Source organism: Panthera tigris, chromosome B2, assembly GCF_018350195.1.
Source record: "Panthera tigris isolate Pti1 chromosome B2, P.tigris_Pti1_mat1.1, whole genome shotgun sequence".
In the NCBI taxonomy this organism is placed as follows: Eukaryota; Metazoa; Chordata; class Mammalia; order Carnivora; family Felidae; genus Panthera; species Panthera tigris.
This window is the reverse complement of record NC_056664.1, coordinates 9,002,545-9,028,059: the sequence shown is the minus strand read 5'-3', so window position 1 is coordinate 9,028,059 and position 25,515 is coordinate 9,002,545. Positions and strand designations below refer to the sequence as shown.

At 49.1% G+C, this 25,515-nt stretch overlaps 1 protein-coding gene across 1 annotated transcript in view; it reads left to right on the top strand.

Moving 5' to 3' along the window:
• The first annotated feature begins 1,532 nt into the window (after nt 1-1,532).
• Nucleotides 1,533-25,515, top strand: part of E2F3 (E2F transcription factor 3) — a 74,031-nt gene continuing 50,048 nt past the window's right edge. Inside the window, exon 1 of the mRNA XM_042985614.1 lies at nt 1,533-1,636. Coding sequence (XP_042841548.1) covers nt 1,619-1,636 — 18 coding nt within the window. The 5' untranslated portion in view covers nt 1,533-1,618. The remainder of the gene's footprint in view (nt 1,637-25,515) is intronic.

The window sequence follows — 25,515 nt, the reverse complement described above, 5'->3', positions numbered from 1 at the left end:
AGAGCAGGAGCGAGAGATGAGAAAGGGGATCCAGCCCGCCCTGGAGCAGTACCTGGTGACCGCCGGGGGTGGGGAGGGGGCGGCTGTCGTCGCCGCCGCCGCAGCAGCCTCCATGGACAAAAGGGCACTGCTAGCCAGCCCCGGCTTCCCCGCCGCCGCCGCCGCTGCCGCCCCGGGCGCGTACATCCAGATCCTCACCACGAACACTTCCACCACCTCCTGTTCCTCTTCCCTCCAAAGCGGCGCCGTCGCCGCCGGCCCCCTCCTCCCCAGTGCCCCCGGCGCGGAGCAGACGGCCGGCAGCCTCCTCTACACCACGCCGCACGGACCCTCCAGCAGAGCCGGGCTGCTGCAGCAGCCACCAGCGCTGGGACGCGGCGGCGGCGGCGGCGGCGGCGGCCCTCCGGTAATGCCCTCCGGTTCCCACCGTCCCCAGCCCGGGCGGGAGGTGGGCTCGCACCGCGCGGGGTGGTGGGCGCGCTGCGGGCCGCCCCGGGACGGCGCAGGGCCGAGCGTCGCGGGCCTCGGCGGCCGCCCCTCCAACGGGGCTTTATTGTTAGCCTCGTGCACTGCCCCCCTGCGCCCGGAGGTCGGGGGGCTCCGCCAGGCGCGCGGGGCAGCGGGGATCGCCTTGGCGCGGACCACGTCAAACACTCCGAAACTTTTCGCGGTCCCCCCTTCTTTTCCTGCACTTTTCCCTACCCCCACCCTCCCCTCCCCTCCCCTCCAACTCGAAGCTTCCTCTTTCTCGGGCGTAGGAAGGGGTCACGCCCCGGATGGAGAAGGGGGTGGGGGGGGAGGGAGTAGTGAACTGGGGAGTGGGGGACTCTGGGGGCTGGAAACCGGGGGGACAGTTGGGGTGATCGCCCCACCCCCTCCGCCGGCCTCAGAGGCCCGCTGGCGGCCGGGGGTCCCTGAGGCGTGCTCCGGGCGCAGGGGCTCTGCCAGGCTGCGCTTGACACATTTTGGGATCTGGAACTCCCGGCAACAAAGGGGTGGGGGAGGCGGAGAGGGGCGGCGGGGGAGGTGGGGCTGGAAGCCGGGTGCGAGCTGGGGCGTGGGCTGTCTGGGGGCGAGGGACCCGCGGGCAGGCGACCCGGCCTGGGCGCATCCTGGCGGTGGCAGCGGCGGCGCCCGCGTGGCCCGAGCGCCCGGGCCTTCCTCGCCGGGCCCCGGGCCTGCCCTTGACCCGCCTCTCCCCTTGCCCCTTCCTTCCCCGCCCTGTCCCCCTCCCCGCCCCCCGGCGACGGAGGGCGGGGGCAGCCGTGTTCCCGTCCCGCCGGCTGGGTCTGTCCCTCTCCCCGGGACCCGCCGGTGACGTTTCGCACACGTGCGCGGAGGACGCGCCTGTGACTGGGGAGGAGGCGGCGGCGGGAGGGGGCGCTGGAGGGGGAGAGGGGGGCACCCACTTCCTCCTGCTCGCCGGCTCCCTGGCCTGGGACGGTCCCGGCGCCCTCGCACCCGCCCCCGGCGCGGCCACCCTCCCTCTGCTCTCCCTAACCCCCCCCCCCTCACCACGGGCGCCCGCCCTCGCCCGGCGCCGCCGGTCTGCTCGGCCCTCCGGGCCCCCTCTCCAGCCGGCCCCCCCACCTCCCCCGGAGCCAGGCTGGTTTCGGAAATGCCCTTACAGCAGCAGGTTAGTGACCGGGACGGCTCGGGGGCTGCCGCCGCCAAGGGGGGCACCGGATTCTGTTAGGGGCTGGAGCCGTGGGGGTAGGCGGTTGAGCGGGGTTTTGGAGTGGGAACGGGGGGTTGGGTGCTTGAGGGAAATGAGTAAGCAAGAAAAATCTAAGTAAGTAAATGCCCCGGCCTCCGGTTCTAGGAACCTCGGGCCGGGAGTGTCCGCCCCGGGGGGTGGGTATGGTGTTTACATGTATCTTTTTCTAGGGGGCCGATGGATGGGCGATTGAAAACCGGAGGGGGGGGGGGGCTTCTCGCCAATGGCCGAGTTGAGCTCTGTTTTCTGTCTTCTTCCCTTGTGCTGGAGGGGGAGGGGGGCGGGTCAGAGGGTAGGGTGTCTGTAGGATTCCCAGGCCACCCGCCACCCCCTCCCTTTGTCCCTGTAATTTATAAAGCGCCTTTGAGAGATGATTTAGGTCAGTATGCGGCTTCTCTTTTTGTTGATACTCGAAAGAAGTGTGGCCCGGAGGTCTCTCCCCTTTCTCCTTTTTCTCCTTCATTCCCTTCCTCCATGGCTCCTGTCTTCACCCTCGTGGTGAGGCTTGGCCCCCACGAGGCTGGCAACCAACGAGAGTCAGATAAATGGTTGATAAATACCAGTCGTTGACCTCACCTTGTGTCAGTTGCAAATAGGTTTGTTTTTTGGAGAATCAAGATTTTGCAGGGGTCTTTAAGAAAGTCAGCACATAGGCAGCACTTGGGGAAATGAGACGGGTCTTGGAATAACGAAAATTTCTTATTCCCATACTCTTTCCAGTTTCTCCCATGGCTGGGTCTTAACTGCTTTCCAGCCCCAGAGATACTTGCTGAGGATGTGTGATAGTCTCAAAGAAGCTCCTGGTTTTTAGTGACAAGGGTCTGCCAGCAGGGGGGAGATAGAGTACAGTACCTACTTAGACACACTGTATCCAGTATGCTGGATGTCAGTCACAAGAATATTCCATGCTTTTGGCGTTAAATACTGTTACTTGACCTGACCTAAACATGTTTGGATATATTTTAAGCATTTTGGCCCCTTACACAGTTGTGTTACTATATCATAAACTTAACCCGAAGCAGCCAGCTATTGACGTAATTCTTGCATTGGATTCAGACTTATGGGAGAGTACTTTTGACGATGGGAAGTTATGAGACCACTACCAGATTGCTGGTGTTTTTTGTTTGTTTGTTTGTTTTGACTCTTAGCCTGCTCGTGGAGCCTCCAAAACTTGTCTAGCCAAACTTCCCTGGACTTCATTGTATTTAAAGTGTAAAAATTATCCTCACTGGCTTCCAAGTTCTTTCAAAACTTTATCTTTTTTGCCATGAGATTATTATTCCATGAGCATTGAACGTGAAGTGTGATTTTCTTCTTATCAAAATTGTATTAGACTTTGATTCAAGTCTTGAAATTTTGTTGATCTTCTTTCCCTAACCGGGAATGGCAGCATGGGGATGGCTAAGTGATTGGCTGAGCAAAGAGACCATTTAAACACTTTGTGTCCCAGAAGAGGTTGAGAATTCTGTTCGGGAGGCCAGAGTTGCAGACCCAGCTGGTTCCAGTTCTCAAGAACATCTAAGAACTTAACGGGAGCAGATCCTCACTTTTTGGGGAAGAAAATAGGAGTACTACCTTACTGGCCAAGTCGCCTCTTATCATTTACAGGTTTCGTGCTCTTAGGCAAATAACTTAATTTCTCGAAACAGTTTTCCTCTTTTGTAAAATAGGAACAACAGCAATATTGCCGTTAAGGTTTTTTTGAGGGGTTAAATATGAGAATCTGTGTGAAACACTTAGCACAGTGCCTGGCGAATAGTATAGATGCCCAATAAAACTATGATCCAGAAATGTTACTTCTTTTATAACTTAGAGCAATTGTATGGGACCTCGTGGACAGCCCTCCTTTGTTTACATGTAGGAGTAAAATGGTTACGAGTTTTCTAAAGGGATATGTCATTCCTTATACCCAATTAGTCTGGGTTTTTAAATCCACAAAACATGGCTGTCCCAGCAATGGGTAAAATGGGGGCATGTCAGTAGGACAGGAATATATAGAGATGGTGTTGAACTGCCTGAGCATGATCTTGTGCCTTGGGTTGTGATAAATTTAGATCAACTCATCCCCACTTTTTTTTGCCTGGGCTCCACGCCTCCCATGACGCCACGGACCTGCTAACTTTTGGGTGCAGTCTGTGTTTGATGGTGTTTGTAGAACTGAGCTGTCCGTTGTCACCAGGTCAGAGGCACGCTCTAGGTAAATTCATGTTCAGATGGTGAACTGTTGGAAATGGAAGAACTGTAGAGAACCATAGAGGAGCTATTTTCTGGAGCAGAAAAGACTTCATCATTTTCTCCCTCGTGGATGAAATGATTTCATCCAAGAACTAGAAAATTTGGGATATATTAATGCAAGAGACAGTGGCCTTTCACATCTGATTTAATTTAATCCAGTCACAGCAGCCTGCTGATTACACTTTGGGAAAGAACCCACATGCTTGAAATTTCTGTGTAAGAATGGAGGAACCATAGACCATGTATATAGCTGGGACTGGTTTTTTTCCTGTGCAAGTATAAAAGAAAAATGCTGGGTTCCTGTGGTTCTATACTCAATAATCTTGCTTCTGCTGAGATACATGATTGATGCCAAGTTTAAACTAGGAGAGAATTTTTAGTCGCTACATACCCCAAAATGGAAGTTTTAATATAATGCAGTGCCCAGACGCGGGCAGTGCAAATAGCTCCACTATAATCAGTACCAAGGGCACCACTCTAATCATCCTCTGAGACAAAGCACCCTCAACTGTGGCCCTGTGAGCTAAGGAACCCAAGCTTGCAAACAGGGAAGGATTTTTTGTCGTTGTTGTTGTTTTTCTATAAGTCGTCACCTTGGAAGAGTAGATTCGGAGATTAATGCTGCTCTGTGTAAAGCTGCCTTGAAAACAGAAAATAATACTCAAAGCTTAGACCTGAATAAAAAGCAGCACCTGCAGATTTAGAGGCTGTGAGGGGAAAGTTGCTTTTATTCTTGTTTTTCAGAGGTCTAATGCAGTAGTTTCCTTTTAACTCTTCTGTCTTTATTGCCTCCCTAGAGATCTACCACCCACCCCTTTAACCCCTTTCCGCAGGACTGGGATCCATTTGGCAAAGCTTCAGATAGTCTGCGTTCATTTTCTGGCTGGTTTTCTGATTTCATGGGATTTCCTTGTCTTCCACTTGGCCGGGCCAACCAGCTCCCATTCCTTTTTGAACCACCTATTTTCCCACCAACGTTTTGAAACCAGGATGAGTGAAAACCAACACTGGCTCGTGCTCCTGATATCCAGTCCCGTGTCGGTGCCCACGAAATCACCCCCAAAGTGTGCACAGCACAGAAGTAGATTTCGGTTCTTAATCAGATTCTCTGTTTCCATTCAGTTTTTAAAAAGGAACTTTTCCTGAATTCTTTGAGGTAGGAAGTATGCGGTTTAATGCATATTTTCATGCTTGTTCTCAGCTTAAAAATTGTGTTGTAGGGACCATAGTTACAACTGCTAAGAAGCCTTTTTTTCTACTAACCATTTTTCATGGGACCAGGAAGGGACAATAACTGGGAAAGCAGTAAATATAGGAAACCACTAACGGTATCTCCTTCCTCCTACTCTGATCCTCTCGTTGGCTTCAAAGAGTGACTTGGAAAATGTATCTTAACACCAAGAAAAGTTACACAACAGAAGGGCTTGGAAAAGCAACAGCAGAGATGGGGACGGGAAGCTCGTGTGTGTGTGGGGGGGGGGGGGAATATAGAGGGATACTGCACAAAGCTTTGCTCCAATAAGAAGGAAATTGGCTTATTTTCTGTTGTCACTTTTGCTTCAGACACTTCCCTTCCTCCCCCCTCCCCCCACAAAGCAGTGTGTTTTTAGAACTAGAAGAATGTACAGGTTACAAGATTGCATTCTCAGTCTTCCCCGAGCCCTAACGGGGGGCAGTCTTGGGGCCATGGCGGCCACAGTCATCTACAAGACCGCTTTGAACAAGAAGAGATAACGCCCATTGGTTGCCAGATTTTATCATGAGGCCCGTGCGCTGTTCTTGGCTGGGGAACCTGAGCAAAGCAAGAAGCTACTACTTAGATTTGTAAACTAAGGCAGGGGTTTATGTCAGCTGGAGGGTGATGGGAGAATTGACAGCTGATGGAACAAGGAGAGGATAAAAAGAAAAGTTGACCCTTGAACAGCTTACACACACACACACACACACACACACACACACACACAGAGTAAAAAATCTGAGTAGAGCTCTTGACTCCCCAAAAACTTAACTACCAGTGGCCTACTGTTGACCAGAAATAACACAGTTAACACATCTTTTGCATACATATTGTTCACAGTGTTACAATAAAGTAAGCCAGAGAACAGAAAATGTTATTAAGAAAATCACAAGGAAGAGAAAATACACTTAAGAGTACTGTAAAAAAAAAAAGAAGAAGAAAAGAAAAACAAAAAAAATCCCTCATACAAGTGGACCCGTGTAGTTCAAACCTGCGTTCAAGGGTCAACTATACTCTACTTCAGTCTGCTTTCTGTTGCTGTGGCCCAGCTGTCTGGGGCTATGTGTAGGGTCTAGGCAATATTCTTATAACTTGACAGTCTCTAAGAATAATGCTTTAGGTTAGCATAGGCAACAACTGACAACTCCTGAGGTCTTGGTGTGAGTCATAACACTGAGAGCTGTCTGACCCAATCTGCTTCATTTTGCAGGTGAAGAAATTAAGCCCCAGCGGAGTTCAGTTACTGTCCCAAGGTCACAAGCTAGCTAATGGCAAAGCCAGGACTGAAACTGGAGACTTTGAATTCTTAGAGGAAGCCTCATTCACCAAGAGAAAGTTAACCGCGTCTCATGTGCTCTAGATGGGGAAATTGGGATGTGTAGAAAACTCCCTTTTAGGAGTGGTGACATTTTTTTTTTTTTTAATGGGCACCCATGGAAGTGTCTTTTGAACAGTGGGTCTTGGAGTAACAACCCATTCTCAAAGATTCAGGATAAGCAAAGCTATTTTAGATGTTAAATGAAAGGGAGTTTTTTTTTTTTTTTAATGGAAGGGATGACTGGCTTATATAAAACATAATATTTTTAACGTTTTGTTATTTACAAGTTTGTTCTCTGTGTACATGACATTTTCTGGCACTTAAAAGGTGAAAGATGGACTTTACAGAGAATAGAACCTAAAAGGATTTCTGAAACTTTGTTCAGGACAGGGGCACACCGTGGAGCTCTGGTACTGGAAGTTTTATCCTGGGCCATCCACACCCTCAGTGGCTTGGAGTGGCTTTGAGTGGCTTTCACAGGTCCCCAGGTACTTGGCCGGTGACGCTGGATTAGATGCTCTTCCTGCAGCAAGACTTCTGGTTTAACAAAGTGACTGGCCCGTTAATTCTTGGCAGAGGAAGCCACCGTCCCCTAAAACCCAGAACTAATTTCATTAAAATGTCTTCTTTTACGCGTGGAACCGAGAAAGCTTAAAAATAGAATCCCTTCAAGCCCTGAAGCCTAAAAGTGAAACATAATCTGAGGTGGCTGTGGTTCCTCCACTCATTAGGGGCTCGGATCTGTGGCCCGTCTGTAATCCCCAAAACAGAGAGGGGCCGTGGATAGAGATGGTCTCCCAGCCAGCGAGCAGGAGGCAGCACGATGCTGGCAGTTGTCATCAGTGAGACTCCTTTTCCCAGAAGAATGTTTTGGTAAATGGAGCCCGTCTTTCAGGGAGCAAGAAGCTGAATGCCCTTGGTCCTCCGGGCCAGCTCCTCCTGCCTGGCTCCCCTGGAGATCCTTCTGGCTCCTCTGGCGTGCTCCTGCCCGAACTCGCTGAGAAGGGCTTCTCCACGCTCTGGTTTTCATGACCCCAAATGCTGTGGCTCCCGACACCGGAGGGAACTCCTAGCCTTTTGGGCTCACCCCTCCTTTGCCCTCTGCCATTTCTACTCCAAGGCTCTAGAGATAGAAAACCAGAGCTGTAGCTCCATGGCCCCAAACACCGTCCCTTTTGAGCCCTTCTGGGTCTGGCAGGCCTTGGGAGAGAGGGGGGCCCATGGGTACAAGACCTCACCCTCACCTAAAAGATGAAAAGTGAAGGGTCGGACGATGGAGTCTGGAGCCAGAGTGCCTGGGTTCTAACTGTGGTTCCGCCTGCCGGCTGTGTGGCCTGGAGCTTACCACCTGCTCTGTGTCTTAATGTCCTCACCTGTAAAATGGGAAGGTCGTAGCACCTACCTCCTGGGGTAGGAAGGTGGAGCACCAGCCTGTGTTCGTTTAAACCCAATTCCACCTCCACAGTTGGCGGCGATGGGCAGGAGGGGTGAGGCATGGGGCTGCTTTCTCCTGACGTAGCTGTTGGGATCTGTGGCTCTTTATAAGCTGTGCACTGACTTGGGAGAAGGAACAGAAAAATAAGCTCCTTATTACAATAGAACTAGCAGTAGTAACAGCATCGTGACTAAAATCTTTATTTCTGTGATTAAATGTGTTAATAAAGTTGTACTGTGAACATGATTTCACTTTTGCACAGTAAACCACGGCTTAAGATTGAACCGCAGAAATCGGGGTGCCTGGGCGGCACGAGGCCCCAGTGTAGGGGGTAGGAGGGGAGGGCTGTGTTGCTCTCCAGAGTCAGGGAACCGGCCTCTGGGCCTCCGTTTCCCCTTCTCAGCTTCCTCTCGACCCTCGATTTTTGTGTTAGGTCTCTTCTTCCCCCTCATCCCTCACCTCTCCCTCTGCCTGGCTTCTAGAAGGATGCCAGAATTGCAGCCTTCGCTGGCTGCTCCCGTGACGTACTAAATTAATTACCACCTCGTTCGAGGTACGGTGAAACCTCGCCTTTCCCGTTCTGCCTTCCCTTCCTCCCAGCTCGGGTCTGACCTGGCACGTGAGAGGCTGCAGGTGTCCCTCTGGTGCATTCACTTGCTCGTGGGCTCTTTCTCCTCCCACTCCGCCTGGCCTCTCTTGCCGCCCTCCTCACCGGCCCATCAAGTGCACCTCCCTGTAGCCCCATCGTCGGTGCCCTTGACTCCCTCCTCCAAACCTGCGAGCTCCAAGAAGTCGGTCTCGGTCGGTCAGTGGTGTTTTCATCATGTACGTCCCCGCAGTGCCTTCGACCCCGGAGACTCAGATACTTGGGAGGCGCGCGTTCGTTAGACACCCGCGGTGTGCCGGCCACCCGGGTCTGGTTGGGGATGCAAAGGAAGTGTGAGGTGTGACCCGCCCACTCGCGAGTTTACAACCTGTGTGGGGAGACAGGCTTTAAACACAAGGTGATTCGCAAGCAAGACTAAACAGGAGTCAGGAGCGAAACAAGACTCTTCTAGTCCTCGGTTGTGCGGTGCGGATGAGCCCGCCGGCCGTGAGAGCGGGGAGGCCTGGCTCCTGTGGTCAGCAGGCTCAGGGCACACGAGGGTGCACACCTGAATCATCTGGGCATTTCCCCAGAAAAACCCAAACTCGGGCTCCGCCCAGATTAATTAGAACCTGTGGGGGTGGGATCCCCACATGGGTATGTGTCCCAGATCGTCCTCCTGTGCATTCTCAGGCGGAGCCCCGGTGCTAGGTGCAGACAGAAGATTGAGGAGATTGTTCAGGGCTAGGGAAGCATCCCAAGGAGTAGAAAACAGGTCACAGACAGACCATTTGGACTGACGGAGAATAGAACCTAACATTGGATATGTTGGTAGAATTGGTCGAGAATAGAGATTGGCCTTGGTACGAGGGTCAGGCAGGGAGTTCCCTGCGGGGTAGTGGGGTGGGGATCGTGATGTGCGGGCTTTGCTTGGACAAAGAAGAAATGCCCTATCAAGAGGGGGCCGTGGGACCCAGCCCTAGGCGAGGTCTGCCAGAGGGTAAGGCAGGCCCTGCCTGCTGCCCGTCCTTCAACCTTAAAATGCCAGAAATCTACCAGTTTTAAAATGTTGGCTCGATTAAAAAGGAAAATGTGCAAGCCAAACAAAATAGGTCTCTAGGACAGATTTGGCTTAAGGGCTACCACTCAGCAGTCTCTGGTCTATGGGATAATAATAGCTAATGTTTATCGAGTGCCCGCGTGTATGGAGGGCACCAAATTGAGTGCTTCACGCACATTAGCCCACTATCCGCATAACAACCTATGAAGTGGGCATTATCATCATGCTTGTTGCCGTGGGAAGGACTCGACAGCCAGGGGTTAGGGGGCTGGCTCAGGGCCCCCCTGATGAGTGGGGCCACCTAAAGCTGGCTACAAAGTCTCCGCTCATTCCTGGATGTTCTCCTCCGTGGTCTCTGACGCTGTATCCATTCTACAGTAGGGACTCAAGACACCCGGCAGAAAGAAAGAAAACCCAGTGTTTCCCCGGGCTTCCCTGATAATAAGAATGGCCCGTGGCTCTTATTCCACGCGCTACCCCTACCCTCTTCAGTAAGAGAAATACCGAGATCTGATCTCCCGGGACGTTGGGCAAACACCGCTGTAGGTCGGGAAGCACGGTCCTCCGAGCTGGAGCCGGCCGCAGAATCCGCGCGCTGGCGTGAGGCTGGCCTCCACTCGTGCCTCGGTCGGAGGGACTAGCCCGGCGGCCCCGGGGAAGTGGGGCAGGTGCACTGGTACCCGACGCCCGCCCCCTTCCGGCGTCCCTATGTCCCTGAAGATGGGCCACCCACGGCGGCGCAAAGCGGGCGAAGCGTGAGGGGGCTCCGGAGGCCGGAGGACCTCGGTCGGGAGCGCCGAGTGGGGGCGAATGCCGCACGCCAGGCCCCCGCACAGGCTGGGAAGGGCGCGATTTGATACGCGGGGCGCCCCGCCCTCCAGGGAGTTTCTCTGCCCGGCGAGGAAGGCTTTTCGCTCTGTGGGGCCGAGGCCTGCCGGGAGCAGGTGACCGAGAGGACAGAAAGCCAAGGAATCTCCCCGGGAAGGGAACCGGCTCACACCCTCTAGGCTCTGGGCGCCGTAGGTTGAACGAGCCGGGAAGCGGGACAGCAGCGGTGAGCGTGTGGAAAGGCAGCACGGAAGTGAGGGACGGGCTGCGAAAAGAAGGAAGACTTCAGACTGTCCGGGGGTTTCAGTCCTGGGGCTGCCGGGACGGCTGCGGCGGAGCGCGGCCTCGGTGAGACGGTTATTTGGTAGGAGTTGGTTGTGAGTGACGCTGGAGGCCGTGCAGCCTTCCAAGAGGCTAGGGCCGCGCACTGGAAACGTGGCTTTGGCAGAGAGGTCGTAGTGCAAGGCTTGGTGAACGATGGCGAACCAAGAACTGGTCTCCCTAACTTCAAAAAAAAAAAAAAAAAAATTAATGTGGTGCCACAAAAACCTTTGTGTTGTTTTCACTTCTCGCTGTGCAATATGAAAACGAGACAGATCCATCAGGTTGATTTGGGGGATCGATACTGCCAGGGCTCGCAGAGACGAGCCATCAGATATTATTTATTACATGCTTTACCAGGTCCGGGCCTGGCTTCTGGCTGCTTCGAGAAAGCCAACGGTTTGCAACCTGTCAGAGCCCAGAGCCAGCTAGAGAGTGAGAGTACTGTGCATAAAGAAAGGTCACATAATTCCGTCTTGAACTAAGATGGCTCTTTGGACCGTGATTTCCTAGGCTCTCTGATTTTGCTGGTTACAAAAACCAAAGCAACAACAACAACAACAAAACTTGAATTCTCTTAGGCTCTCGCACATTAGCCTTTAAAAATCAGTCTTTGAGTACTCCTCTGGAGGAAAGACTCCCTCTCTTATTCTGTTCCTCCCTGGCTCATACTCTGTGTCTCTCTCAAAAATAAATAGAGATTAAGAAAAAAAAAAAAAAGACTATCAAGGTTGCCTCTGGACATTGCCACATGTCTCCTGGGGGCAGAATTGACCCCCACCCCCGTTGTGGACTAGTGTACCAGACCTTGAAGAAAGAGCAGAAACAGGGAATCACGGAGATGCGTCTTCTATATAGAGTGTACATTAACATTTTGAAATAGCAGTAGAGACTTTCAAAGCACATGGTTTCTCGTAGCTGGACTTTAATTTTGGCATGCCTAACCCCCGGTGGAACCCCGGAGCTGTGCTCACCCTCTTGGTCGATGATACAGAGAAAACGTGCTGTGCACAGCCTGGTGAAGCTCTGTCTGGTTTATGGTCGGGCATGCTGTGAATCGGCCACTCGAAGCTTCCCTGTCACTTGGAGAAGAAAGGATCAAAGTCTGCAGTTCAGGGAAGGCCTAGGAAGTGTTGGCATTTATCATTTACTTACCTGGATGATTAAGACAGACCCGCTCAGGACCTACTTCTCGGCATGGTTGTTGATCCCAGCGGGACCACCACGTCATACTTTGATGATTTGGGCACACCACTGCCCTCCCCCCCCCCCGACCCCCGTTTCCCTCACCGGAATTGGGGTTCCTACCTCAGTCCCTGGGAAGGTTGGTTGAATGCCATAATGTGTGTGAAGTGCTAAACGTGCTAAACCCTGAAGTGTTTGCTGTCGTTGCCTATCTGACTGTCGCGAGTGGTACCTTCATTGTTAAGTAGAGCTTGCCTTCCAGCGCACATCAGCTCTTAGCAAATAAGGTGAAGTGGGTTAAGAGGTACAAGTTTCCAGTTATAAGACGAGTCAGTCACCGGGAATGTAGTCAATAATATTGTAGTCACTTCATATGGTGACAGATGGTCACCCCACTTACTGTGGTGAGCATTTCATAAGGTGTATAATTGTTGAATCACTATGTTGTACACCTGAAACTAACATCGTACGTGTCAACGACACTTCCGTTAAAAAGAAAAATAACAACAAATGTGCAGGAAAAAATAATTGTAAATGTATATATCAAAAAAACAAATTAAAAAGGTGAAAATTTTTAGAAAAATAATGGCAATCGTCTGTGGAGATTGAAGAAACATCTGTTAGTGTATTATTAAGAAACTAGCAGAAATGAATCGAATTCAACTGAGAAGCATTACTTGGTACGAAATACTCGGTAAGAGAAGAAATGCGTAATAAACATTATTCATCATATGTAGTAATTGTGCATTCCAAACATTTTGAAATACACCAGTCAACCGGGAAATTTATATATTGTTGAAGACTAGATTGAATTTATAAATTAGGGGAAAAAAATTTTTTTGCACTATGTTTATTATCGTTTGCAAGTGACGATATTAACTGTGGTACACACAGAAGCAGATAACAGAAATAAATCAGTTCTGCCTCCTTTTGAAGTGCCACAATTTGTTCCTTTCTACTAACCTAAAGAAAACGGATGCAGAATTAATACTGTAGTTCAGACTTCCATTGACACCCGCGTACTAAAACATGGAAAATCTGAGTTTTGAATGTTCAGAATTAGATGCTTCGGAAGGAATATGTGTGTCATTTACCTTGGATTCTAAAGAAGTGTTGACAGGGTGCCTGGGTGACTCAGATGGTTAAGTATCCGACCAGCTCAGGTCGTGATCTCACGGTCTGTGAGTTCGAGCCCCGCGTCGGGCACTGTACTGACAGCTCAGAGCCTGGAGCCGGCTTCAGATTCTGTGTCTCCCTCTCTCTCTGGCCCTCTCTTGCTCACGCTGTCTCTCAAAAATAAACATTAAAAAAAAGTCATTTTTAAAATAAAGAAGCGTTAGGCTGCAGGACCAGAAAGACCTGAATATGCCATGAGGAGGGCAGCTGGGCAGCCCTGGTGTGGACTCCCAACACTTAGCTGCACCCGGGGGTGTGTGGAGACCTTCCACCTGCTCACAAGAACCACCTGTGCTCCTCTCTCCCTAAGTCTGCAATCAGTGACGCCAGGATGATAGCTTGTAATCGACCTTGGTGGAAGAATTTACACCAAGGAAAATGGCACATGCAACAAATTAAGGCTTTTTTTTTCCCCTCCCAAAGATCTGGTTGTGAAATACTTAAAAATGTATTCTGTTGTGACCATGAAAAAGAAAAAAAAAAAACTGTTAGCAGCCTGGTGCGAATGCAACCACTCTCTCTTGCCCACTCCTACCCACGTGGGCCAGTTTCCACCACGGAGCCTACGGATTCAGTTGACGTACCTAGTAGATACGTACAGCACACCAGGTACGTGCCAGCCCCCGTTCCAGACGCCGGGCACCCAGCAACAGACAAAATTCCCTGCCTTTGTGTGGCTCAGGTCGCAATTGATAAAGATTTTGCCACATAAAAAAAATGCAGCCTTGTCTTATCTTTGATGGGTTCTGTCTGGTCTCTTAGAATAGTGGTTCTTCAGTATGTGGTCCCAGACCAGCAGCAGCACTCGGGAGCATGTTAGAAATGCAGAATTTCCAGTCACACCCAAGACCTAAAGAGTCAGAAACACGGGGGGGAGGGGGGGGGAGGGAGCAGCAGTAGTAGGTTAAACAGCCCCTACCCCCAGGTCATTCTGGTGCACCAAGTTTGAGAGGCACTGTTTGAGAAAAGATCCCTCTCAGCGTAAAAGGGCTGGGGGAAAGCTAAGGCCTTAGCTGTGCTGCAATGTTGCTTCTAGAAGTGCAATTCTAGTAACAGAGCTTATAAGCGATAGTCTTGGGTGTATCAAGACAGTTCACAGCTGGCAGAACCCCTTGATCCCTTCCTGGGCCTGGCATCCCTCCCTGAAACCAGAGGACTCCGGGAGGATCCTGCACGCCAAAGCCCAGAACTCGGTAACAGAAATTCTTAGCCTTCTTTGGGCTTTTCATCATCCAGCAAACAGGGAAACTGCTTCCCTCCCTTTTCTCCAGAGACTGTTGACATGTTTGCCTGACAAATATTTTCCTCCTTTTAATTCCTTCTCTCTTATGGTCCTCTTATCTAGCACCATTAAAAATCTTTATAACCAAATTGCCAGCCAGATGTACAAGACTTATCTGGAAGTGAAATGGTCACTCTCCTCACATGTCTGGTAATTTGGGTATTTAAAGATATTGTGAGTAGCAGATGAAATGAGAGACCACGGGAAAGCGTCCAGCCTGGAGCTGGGCACAGAGTGGCCAGCCACTCGGTCACTGTCCATGCGGTTCCTGTCCCCTAGCCCCAATAAAGGCATTAAACAGATACCACACTTCTTTGTGCGAAAAGCTCGTGACTACCCACAGTTTGAATGAGTATGAAGAACCATCGTGTAAATTATAATCAAAATCACGGAATCAGAAATTCTGATTAGTTATGACTTTTATTTACAAGTGTAATTAAACTTAGAAACTAGGGGGGAAAAAAGGTGTTAACCTGATTCTTTTTTTCTGTGAAGAGAAATGAAAAAAAAAAAAAAAAGACCCTAATCAGAATGGCAGAAATTTTTCACTTCTGCACCAGCCCAAACCCTGGTCTTCTCCTAAGCAACCTAATTAACTACTACCATGTTAAAAGGAGTGTTTGGGACGGAACGATAGTTTCTTGTGATAGAAGGGCTGTGTCCTGAAACGCATGTGGAAGATTCTGTGGCTTTATTATGGCCCAGGTTCGTCTTGGTGGTTCTTCTAAAAGCGTCTCTCTAGCTATCTGGTGGGCAACTCCACCCCGTTTCCGTCCACCTTCAGCCAAAACAACTTCTGGTGACCGTGACAGTTAAGTTTGCCATTTGCGGTTGATGATATTACAGAGGTCGAGAAAATGAGGCAGGCGGTACTCATTTCTTGCTTCCTGCTTTGCTGAAGAGTGTGAGGGTCAGCCTTTCTAAGCCCATGACTTCCGTCTGACGTTTGCTGCTCTGTGTCACAAGTGTGGCCAAGGTGTGGCCCTTAGAACGTCCGCCACCTCTGAAGGTCTAGCATGACTCAGCTACTGCCATCCTTCCCCAAACTAGCTCTGGGTGTGGTCCTCCCGTCTTGCCTTATGGAGTAAAAGAAGTTAGAAAAGAGCCATGCCGTCTGTTTACCGTAGTTGAATTTTATAAATATTTTTTTAAATGGATCTAGACACACATTGTCACATTTGACCATAACAAGTGGCCACGTGAAGAGCTCTTTTGGGTCTTGCTTCACCTTTTGCTGTCAATACAGGACTAACGGTGTTGAAATGGTCAGCCCGTTGGCTGCCCTTTTTAGGTAAGGTAGGTCTCCTATTTGTGCACCTAAGAGAAGAGATCTCCGTAGGAATACATGTTGGCCCCAACTTGGTGTGATTAGGAACCCGGATCTATTGCTCTGGGGGACTTTTTTGTGTTGTGTAAGGGTTCTGAAGACTGCCAAACCAGCATGCGAACTTCTTAATACACCCCAAGAAGTGTAACTGACGGTTACAGATACTGCTGTTGCCTTCCATTCCCAATCAGATCGGCGGGTTATGAGTGGAGCCAGGTTCAAGTTGAACGATTCTGTTAGTATCCAGCTGTAATAGCTCCTCTCTGGAGCATACCTGCAGAGGTGGGGCTTCTGCTGGCTGTTGAAGGGGCACCGTGGACGCTGTCATCTACTCAGGTGCCCACTGAGGACTGTTAAGAAACAGTGACTTCGTTGCCTTTTTTTTTTATTATTATTATTCAAAAAAAATTTTCTTGTTGATGTTTGTTTATTTTTGAGAAAGAGTGTGAGCAGGGGAGAGGCCGAGAGAGAGGGAGACACAGAATCCGAAGCAAACACCAGACTCCGAGCTGTCAGCACAGAGCCTGACTCGGGGCTTGAACCCATGAACCGTGAGATCATGAGCTGAGCCAAAATCAAGAATCAGATGCTTAACCACCTGAGCCACCCAGGCACCCCTACCATTTTTGTTGTTGTTAAGAAAATACTTGTTTTTAGTACATGCATGCTTATTTAAAGAAATCAAAGACCGTCAGTGGAGTAAAGTTTAAAATACCCGGTCCTCCCACCTAGTCCTGCTTCCCTTCCTAGACGTAACCACAATAACAGCTTGGCCTTTCCCTTTTTTGTTAATTTGCAAATACATGTTTTATATGAAGGTGCAAATTGCGGCTTGCAGTTTGTGCTTAGCAAGGCATTGGACGCATTTCCACCCTGGTCTTCATTCTGTCATGGCTGCACTCTGCCCATTATATGGATTTGTCAGAATATAGTTAGCTCTCCTATAGTTAGCTCTCCCCATGCCGTTGTGGTTTCGGTTATTTCTAATTTTAACTGTCCTTATACATGTTTTTGTACACCTGCGTCTTTCCATAGGTGACATTTCTATACATTGAATGCCTGTCACAGGGCACAGGGAGGAAAATGCAGGTAGATGAGGCCAGATCGCCCTCCAGACAGGCCGAGCCAGTCCTGTCCCCATGTCCCCACTGCCAGGGCAGAGCAGATGCCTGGTTTCCTGTACTCTTTCCAGTATTGGATAACATACGTCCTTTTATGGCTTTGCTAGTGATGCTAGATGATGATCTCTGATTTTTAGTTTGTGTTTTTCTTGATCCTTTTTCCTGCCATCACTGCTGCTACTGTTACCGCTACTGACTAATATTTATTCAGTGTATTTATGTGCCAGGATTGTTTCAAGCACTTCGCATGGAATTTACTGATTTTAAACTTCAACATCCCTCTGAATTTGGTATGATTACTGTCCTCATTTTACACACATAAATGTAAACATCTCTGACCCGATTTGTCTCTCTGTGAATTGCCTCTTTGAATCCTCTACCGTTTTTGTTTACAAGGCTATTTATAACTTTCCTATTGAATTATTGGTACTTTTAATGAGTTTCAGATAGTGGACTTTCTCTGGTGTGTGCATGCATGTGTGTGCATAGTAAATACTTTTTCCCCCTCTGTCATTTTTCTATTAATTTTATCTATGAAATATTTCTCTCTACCAAAGTTTTGCTCTTTTTTTTTAAGTTTATTTTGAGAGAGACTGAGACACTGTGAGTGGGGGAGGGGCAAAGAGGGAGAGAGGATCCCAAGTAGGCTCCACCCAGTCAGCAAAGAGCCCCACTTGGGGCTCTGTCTCAGGACCAGGAGATCATGACCTGAGCCAAAACCAAGATGCAGACACTTAACCGACTGAGCCACCCAGGCGCCCCCATTTTTTAATATATAAAAGTACAATCTTAATAGTTTATGAAGTTGGTGGCTTGTTTGGGGAGGGTCTTTCCTAATCCCTAAATTATAACAATACTCTGTATTTTGGGGAGCCTAAGCATCTGACTTCAGCTCAGGTCATGATCTCACAGCTCGAGAGTTCAAGCCCCACGTTGGGCTCTGTGCTGACAGCTTGGGGCCTGGAGCCTGCTTCGGATCCTGTGTCTCCCTCTCTCTCTGCGCCTCCCCTGCTCGTGGTCTGTCTCTCTCTCTTAACAATAAATAAACATTAAAAAAAAATAACAATATTCTGTATTTTCTTCTCCTGATTTAATAATTTTATTATTTTGATCTTTTTTAGTCTCCTTGGAAAGGTGTGTGTGTGTGTGTGTGTGTGTGTGTGTTACAGATCTAACTTTATATTTTCCCTAGATGCATAGCCAGTTATACTAGGGCACTTTGTTGAATGGCTCAGCCATTCTCAAGACTCTCATGATTTTGAAATGCCACTCTTGGGGCACCTGGCTGGCTCAGTCGGTATAGCATGAGACTCTTGATCTAGTCGTGAGCTCAAGCCCTACACTGGTAGTAGAGATTACTTATTAAAAAAAAAAAAAGAGAAAAAGAGAAATGCCACTTTTGTCATATGGCAGTGTGTGTGTGTATGTGTGTGTGTACATGCACGTGGATCTGTGTTGGTTTCATTTTGGACCTTCTACTCTGCTCCACTGATACCTTTGTTTCCTCCTAAGAAAATAGCACACTGCTTTAAATACGGTAGCTTTATAGTATGTTTTTCTGTATGTAGGGAAGATCCTGCCCCCTCTCCTCTTATACTTGTGGTGTGTTTTTTTTTCTTCCGTTAAAATTAATTTTCAACATTGTACTTTCATGCAGTTTTGCAGCCTGGGGCTCTGTCTCCCCATCCACTGTGAATTTAGGGCAATAAACGTACCGTCCGCCTTATTGGATGGTTTTGCACACCAGAAGTGGCAGTAGCATCTCACATATATTGTTTCATTGGACACAGCAGCCCTCCGTCTATAGATGAGAAAAGTGAGGTTCAGTGTTCACGCAGTTTGTCCCAGGCTACACTCCCAGACGGTCAGTGAGAGACGCAGGAGTCCAGACCAAGTGATTCCCAGCCTCCTTTTTAACCACGATGGTAGCCAGGCAGGATGTCCGCCCCCCCCCCGCCGCAAGGTGTTTCCAGGGCCTTTGTCTGGGATGGGTTATCAGGTGTCTCCATGTCCGATGGGTGGTCAGCGGCATTTATAGAGCGGGCACTGTGTGAAACGGAAGGACTGACAAGAGCTCCCCTGAGGACTCACATCTTGGGGCAGCAAGGGTTGAACATTTCAGCCTTGCTAAGGGTATCTGTTCCCATTTAGGACGTGGGTCAAGGTGGGACCACAGAGTAGAATACAAAGGAGAAGGGAAAGAAATGGTTCAGCAGATGCTTCTTAGGCCAGAAGTTTAGCCGTCCCTCAGCTCTGGGGGCAGCAGCAGGACCGGTGTGGAGTGCAGCCCTGGACCTTCTGGGGTGTTCTGGCGGGAAAGGCCATAGTTACAACACTGGGAGCTTCTAGCTGTGTAGAACACGTGCGAACACAGCACACGTATTAGCTCTCTGGCGGAGGAACAAAGGTCCTGGTGGGTCTGGAAGCCCGTGGTTGGAGAGGAGCATTTAAAACCGTGTCTGAATCCGTCTACCTGCCAGGCTAAGCCTTCCCTTTGCAGGGAAGTTGCCCCTTGATTCGATTTCTCTCGGATGCCTCCTGTTCTTGAGGGCGAGCATCAGGAAGGTAATTTTCTTTGGAGAACTTCGAAACGGCCTCCCAAACACCCATCCAGCTGAGCGCCCACCGGGAGCCTCAGAAAAGTAATCCTATTTATTAGTAGGAGTCTATTGATTCCGTGTGTAAAATGGACCCAGAGGCCTGTGACAATGAGTCCATTTGAAATTATAATTTAAGACATCTAACAGACTAGCTGCACTGAAATACTACTCCAGAATATAAATGATGAGATGCTTAGTGAATTTCTCATGTACACGTAATTAAATTGGCAATTGGTAGGTCAAGTTTGTTTTCATATCCCAAATCACTTCATTTACCTTTCCTTCAGCAATCACGGGTGGTAAGGGTGGAAAAATCGCCACTAAATCTTACGGGCCTTTCTAAAAATGTGTCATTGTGCCTCATCGTTCATTTATTTGTTTAATCAGCCCGCAGTGCCTGACCTCATGTTAAAAAACAGAAGGCACCTCATCAGAGAAGTCTCCTCTTGCACTGCATAAACTACAGTCTTAATTTTTGTGAAAGCTGGCAAGGTTTCCTTCCAGATTGAGAGGTAAATGTATAATCACTTTATTATTTATATAGCACAGGCCGCCCGGCCTTGTTTCTTATATCTGCAGTTATGGCTGGTGCTCCTTCCCAGACCTCCCTGTGCCAGTGTCTCTCTCTGATCACCACCCAGTGTCACCCTGGGACTGTGGCCACAGGTGGGCCTGCCCGGGCAGTGCTGGTGGTGACCGCCATGCTGGGAACTGTGGTGTCCTGTCCGTGGCTTCACCTCGGCTGACCTGGTTTCTCTGTCCCTCCCAGGGCCAAAGCTTCAACTCTGCCCACTCAGGTAACAGTTTCTGTCCACATTTCCTTTAAAACGTATTTTTACTTCTTCCTTCCCACCCACCCCCCTCAATACAACGTGACCCCAGCATCCTGGGTTTTTCCATTCTTGACAAATGATATGTCCACTGTAACTGTACCTCCGCTGTGCTGATATCTGTTGAAATTAGACCCAGAATCTAAATGTGGCTTCATGAAACGGTGGGTGGGACATTTTTCTCTTGGAATAGTCTGTGGTCTTCTGGCCCCCAGACCACCCGACTGTGCCTTCTCTGCTGTGATGTTGGGGGAGAATGGGGTAACAGATGTCTGGAAGTGATTTAGAATTAAAAGTTCTATATAAGGTGCAGCATTGGCTGTTTCTGCATCAGTTCACCCTCCCCAGGCCGTAGTGATCCAAACTGCAAACTAATTTCATTTCTTACAGAAAAGGAATCCAGAACCTCCCTAGGTTTGCTCCGACAGCTACTTCTTACCCTGATGAGACTTTGTTACCCAAAGATTAAACGTTTCATTTCGGCTTCATGGACTGAGTTACCGAAACACTTTGTGTTTGCTCCTTTTTCTCTTAGAAGTTTCCAAAGCATAATTTGGTCCAGAGAGTACGGCAAAACAGGCAGGTGACAAACGTGACTCTGTGCTGGAGGTGAGGGCCAGAGTGCGCGGTGAATACTTAACCCGGAACAGGGGGGGCTGTGCAGGAGGGAGGGTTTAGCCAGGGCCTGGGCCGCGGTAGGTTTGCTGTGTGGTCAGACTCAGGGCGCCTGACATCTGGCAGAGGTCACAGCCTGGCTAGACAAGGTCAGTTCTTTGACCTCTAGGCTCCAGATCCCTATCTGTCAAAATGCAAGTGATCCTCATAACCTCCTTGTACTCAGACCTTCGGTGATTTCGTCCACTAAGCCACAGGCACCCAGCACTGTGGCCCCTACGTCTTTGGGGGCCTCGGGGAGGCTTTGCTGCTCCAGGTGGGGACGCATCTGCCACCGTGCATTTGGAGCACCCCTGGAGGTGACTCAGAGCTTGTGCAAGGAGGGAGCCCCAGAGTGCCAGTCACCTCCCTCCCACCACTCGCCACACCCCTCCCCTGCCAGACTTGATGTCTCTGACTTCTCCACTTTTCAAAGTCCTAAGGGTTAATTATGATGTTTACTATTTACACTGACGTTCTTGATAGTGCTGTTTCAAAGTGAGTGGCACCAGTTCATTTTCAAGTGTGAGTAGATCTCAGACTCAGGGTGTGGTTTTCCTGGCCTTTGAGTGGGGCCCCCACTCCAACGCAGTGAGCCTTAGGTGAATGTTACACTCGCCCAGAAGTCGCTGAATATCATGGCTCACCGGTGGCCAGGACTTTGGTCCTTTCCCTCCCACAGCCCAGTAAACCGCCTTCAAGTTCTTGCAACAGTTCTGAGAAATACTAAGAAATGTCATTTCCAGGTGAGGAAACAGAATGAAGGTCAGAGGCATTTAGTGACTTTCTTTTTCCCTCCAAGCTGAGAGAGGTGGTTAAGGGGTTGGACTTTGGAGTTACTTAGGTTGAAAATCTCATGAGCTTTGGGAACGTGGGCAAGTTATTTCACTTTTCAGGACCTCTCTGTTCTCTCATCCCCAACGTGGGGCAATGAACAACCTACCTCCCGGGCTTGAGATGGAGGGACTGAATGGGAATGCATGTGTGGATCACAGAAAGTGATCAGAAGGGTTAGCTCTTACTCTGTATGGGGAGCAAGTTGGGGAGACAGGTTAAAGACCGGTCTCGGGTCTAAATCTCCTTCGTATTAGCCTACAACAACTATCTGTATACAGAGATGATAGATAGACCTATTTATTTTTAATTATACTTTACATATATTCAGGACCATTTTGATCAGCATGGCTTCAGTGCAGATTTTGTTGGGAGTTCTCTCTCTCTCTCTCTTCCTGTCTCGCCCTCCCTCTCTCTTTCATTATTCTAAGCCCAGCACTGGTATTTTAAAAAATTGCTGGAACTCAGGACTGTACAATTGCCAAGGAAAAGAAAAAGCCGAGACACTAAAGGTTCTCTTTGGCCAGGGGATCTCAATGGGGGACAATTCTGCTCCCATTTTTGGTTGTTATAACTGAAGAGAGGGAAGGAGGGAAATGCTCCTGGCCTCTAGCAGGTAGAGGCCGGGGAACGCAATTAAACAAACAGGAAAGCGCCCCCTTCCCCCCCCCCCCCAACCAAGAGTTACTGGGCCCAAAATGTCCATCGTGCTGAAGTTCAGAAGCCATGCTCTCAGGTGATCCTGTCCTCCCATTATTGCAAAGTCCTAAAAATTCCAGGACCATTTTCTCAAACCGTAAGGGGAGGAGGAAACTGGAGAGGAAATTGTTTAGTTCTTCCATAAAGCTTGAGGTATAGGAAGCTTCCAGATCCAGTCGGAAACCTTCTCAACGGCTTTTTGCGCGTGTGACCCCCCTCCCCATCCCCAGTGCCGTTGATACATTTAATTTTTGTGAGCACTAAGTAAACAGTGGCAGGCTATACAAATAAAAATGTTCTTACTTTTTTTAATTGCTCTTTTTCATACAAATAATACATGAGTTTTTGTTCTTAAGCCCCTGGTTTCTAGGGGAACTTGAATCATTTGTTTTTGAACTTTTATTTCTTCCATATTGAGCTACCATAGTTGTTAGCATGAGCCATCACTTCTAAAAGAATCCTGTCTGTTAGAATAGCGGCTTGTTCTGACTAGTCATGCTTTGAATGGTCTACCGTAGTTTATCAGAGTTAAAACAGGAAGTTCATATTTTAAATAGAAATTCTACTTTTAAATTCTAATTTTGCTAATTTTCCATTCTGGAACATTAAGAGGGGCAGGACTGCCACACAAAACATAGGATGCCGAGTTCAATTTCAAATTCAGATAAACGACAGAGGCTTTTAGCGTAAGTATGTCCCGTGCATCATTTGAGATATACTTATGATGAAAATTATTTGTTGTTTGTCTGAAACTACAGTTCAGCTGAGTGTTCTGCATTTTTATTTGCTAAATCTGGCAACCCTAAAGATAGGGCTCAGAGGACTGGAAAATACCAGGAAATACCACTCATGTCTGGCATCTCCCTGCATAACTTTATCTTGGATGTTGGACTTTACAAAAGTGTTCAATAATAAATCTCGGGCGACTGTTTGCCAAAAGGAAAGAGAGAAATTTCTGAGGGTAATTTAGAAACTTTGTTCTGCAGCCACATTCCTTGGTCTCTGAAGGTGGCTCGAATACGAGTTAGAAATCTCTTACCTGATGTACAGAAGTGCCCTGTATTTGACCTAAAAACTCGATTCCGGAGGCGAAAACTGGACGGGAGGGAGAATCCTTTTTATGGTTTGGCTTCCAGGCCTTACCTGAAACTTAAGTGAGAGTGCAGAGTATCTAAACTCACTCTGTTTGCGTCGTTGGTAGGTTCATCTTAGAGCCCAGAGGCCAGTTACAATAATGGGAACAGGCTGATTGTAAAAGAATTAGATTAGCTTTGGAAAATAGCAAAACAAACGAACAAAAAAAGCCCAACCCAAGTTCTCATTAAAAATACAGAATTTGGGGCGCCTGGGTGGCTCAGTCGGTTAAGCATCCAACTCTTGGTATCGACTCAGGTCATGATCTTGGGGTTTGTGGGATCGAGCCCCGCATCAGGCTTTGCACTGACACTGTGGAGCCTCCTTGGGATTCTCTCTCTCCCTTTCTCTCTGCTCCTTCCTGTCTCTCTCTCTCTCTCTCTCTCTCTCTCTCTCTCTCTCTCAAAATAAGTAAACTTTTTAAAAATTTTTGCAAGAGTCTGCTGACAGCATGCCCAAGTGAGTGTCCCTCACCATTCTCTGGTGACGTCCATGTTTACCTTCTGGGAGGAAAGTGGCTGTCACGGGTGCCCGTCTTCACACATGTGGCCTCAGAATGGCTCCATCGCTGACTCTTGCTGCCTCCAGCTGCCTTATCCATGTTCTTGCCTTCTGGAGGAAGAACCAGCCCGTGTCAGCTGAGGTCAAGTAGCTGTACATCCCCTCTGGTCCCACACGACATCGCTGTGGCCTGCCTCTCTTCGCAGTCCCCTGTGATGGCATTGGCCAGTGTCAGATTCTCCTCCCCACTCTGATATCTTGCTTCAGGTGAGTGTAGTATCACTTTTTGCTTCCTCCCAAGGAGCCTCTCTCATACCACCGTGCACACACGCTAGCCTACAAGTCGAGGGAGTTACCATCCCTGGAGGCGACCCTGTGCCCTTTGGGAACGGAAGGAAGCCAGTGGATAAATGTCCCTGCCTTCTAGAACAATTCCGGGGAGGCGGGGGGGGGGGCATTCTGCAGGCCACAGCAGAATCGAGCCCCTGTGATCCATAGCCATGACCTGGTTCACACACCCTTAAATCATGCACCTGCCTCCTGCTCTCTGCTCCCTAACTCCTGCTTCCCGGGATCACTTCCAAATAAACTACCTGCACCCAAGTCCGTGTCTGGGTCTCTGCTTTTGGGAAGTATCTAACTTGAGACACCTGTCCTATTAGTTTGCTGGGGCAGCCATAACAGAATGCCGCTGAATGGGTGGCTTAAACAGCACATTTATTTTTCATAGTTTTGGAGGCCAGGAAGTCCACGATCAAGGTTGGGTTTAACCAAGGCCAACAAGGGTTGGTTTCTTCCAAGGCCGCTGTCCTTGGCTTGCAGATGGCCGCCCTCTTGCTGCCTCTTCACACGGTCCCCTGTGCGTGTGCGCCCCTGGTGTCTCCCTGTGTGTCCAGATCTCCTCTTGCAAGGACACCAGTTTCTAGGGACTAGAGCCCACACGAACAGCCTCATTTCAACACGGTCTCCTCTCCGAAGAGCCTGTCTCTGAAGAGTCACATTGCGAGGTATTGGGCTTAAGGGCTTCCCCATCCGCATTTTGAGGTGGGAACAAATTCAGCCCCTAACACCCGTGGAAGAAGAAAAACTCAATCTAGGATACAGGCTACCCCGTCATAGGTCTCCAGTTTGTAGCTGTTTTCACAAAACCTGTGTATCTTGTCTCCCGGAGGGCTTTGGAGAGGTGGATCTGTGAACTTGGAGAGGGATAATGACGTTAGTCGGCTGTCTTTAAATTTACCTAGCAGCCTGTGTCTCCACTTCCGCTCCACACGTTTCTGGAGAAGGCGACGGCGAGGCAAGGGTGTCGCTAGCCTAAAGGAGCTTGCAGGCTGAATAGGAAGACAAGACTGTTAGACATACATCAGCAGAGGCCAAAAGTCTGTTTTAAGACCAGCTGTAGGATGCAGACCGTGCACTTGGAAGTTCAAAGGGA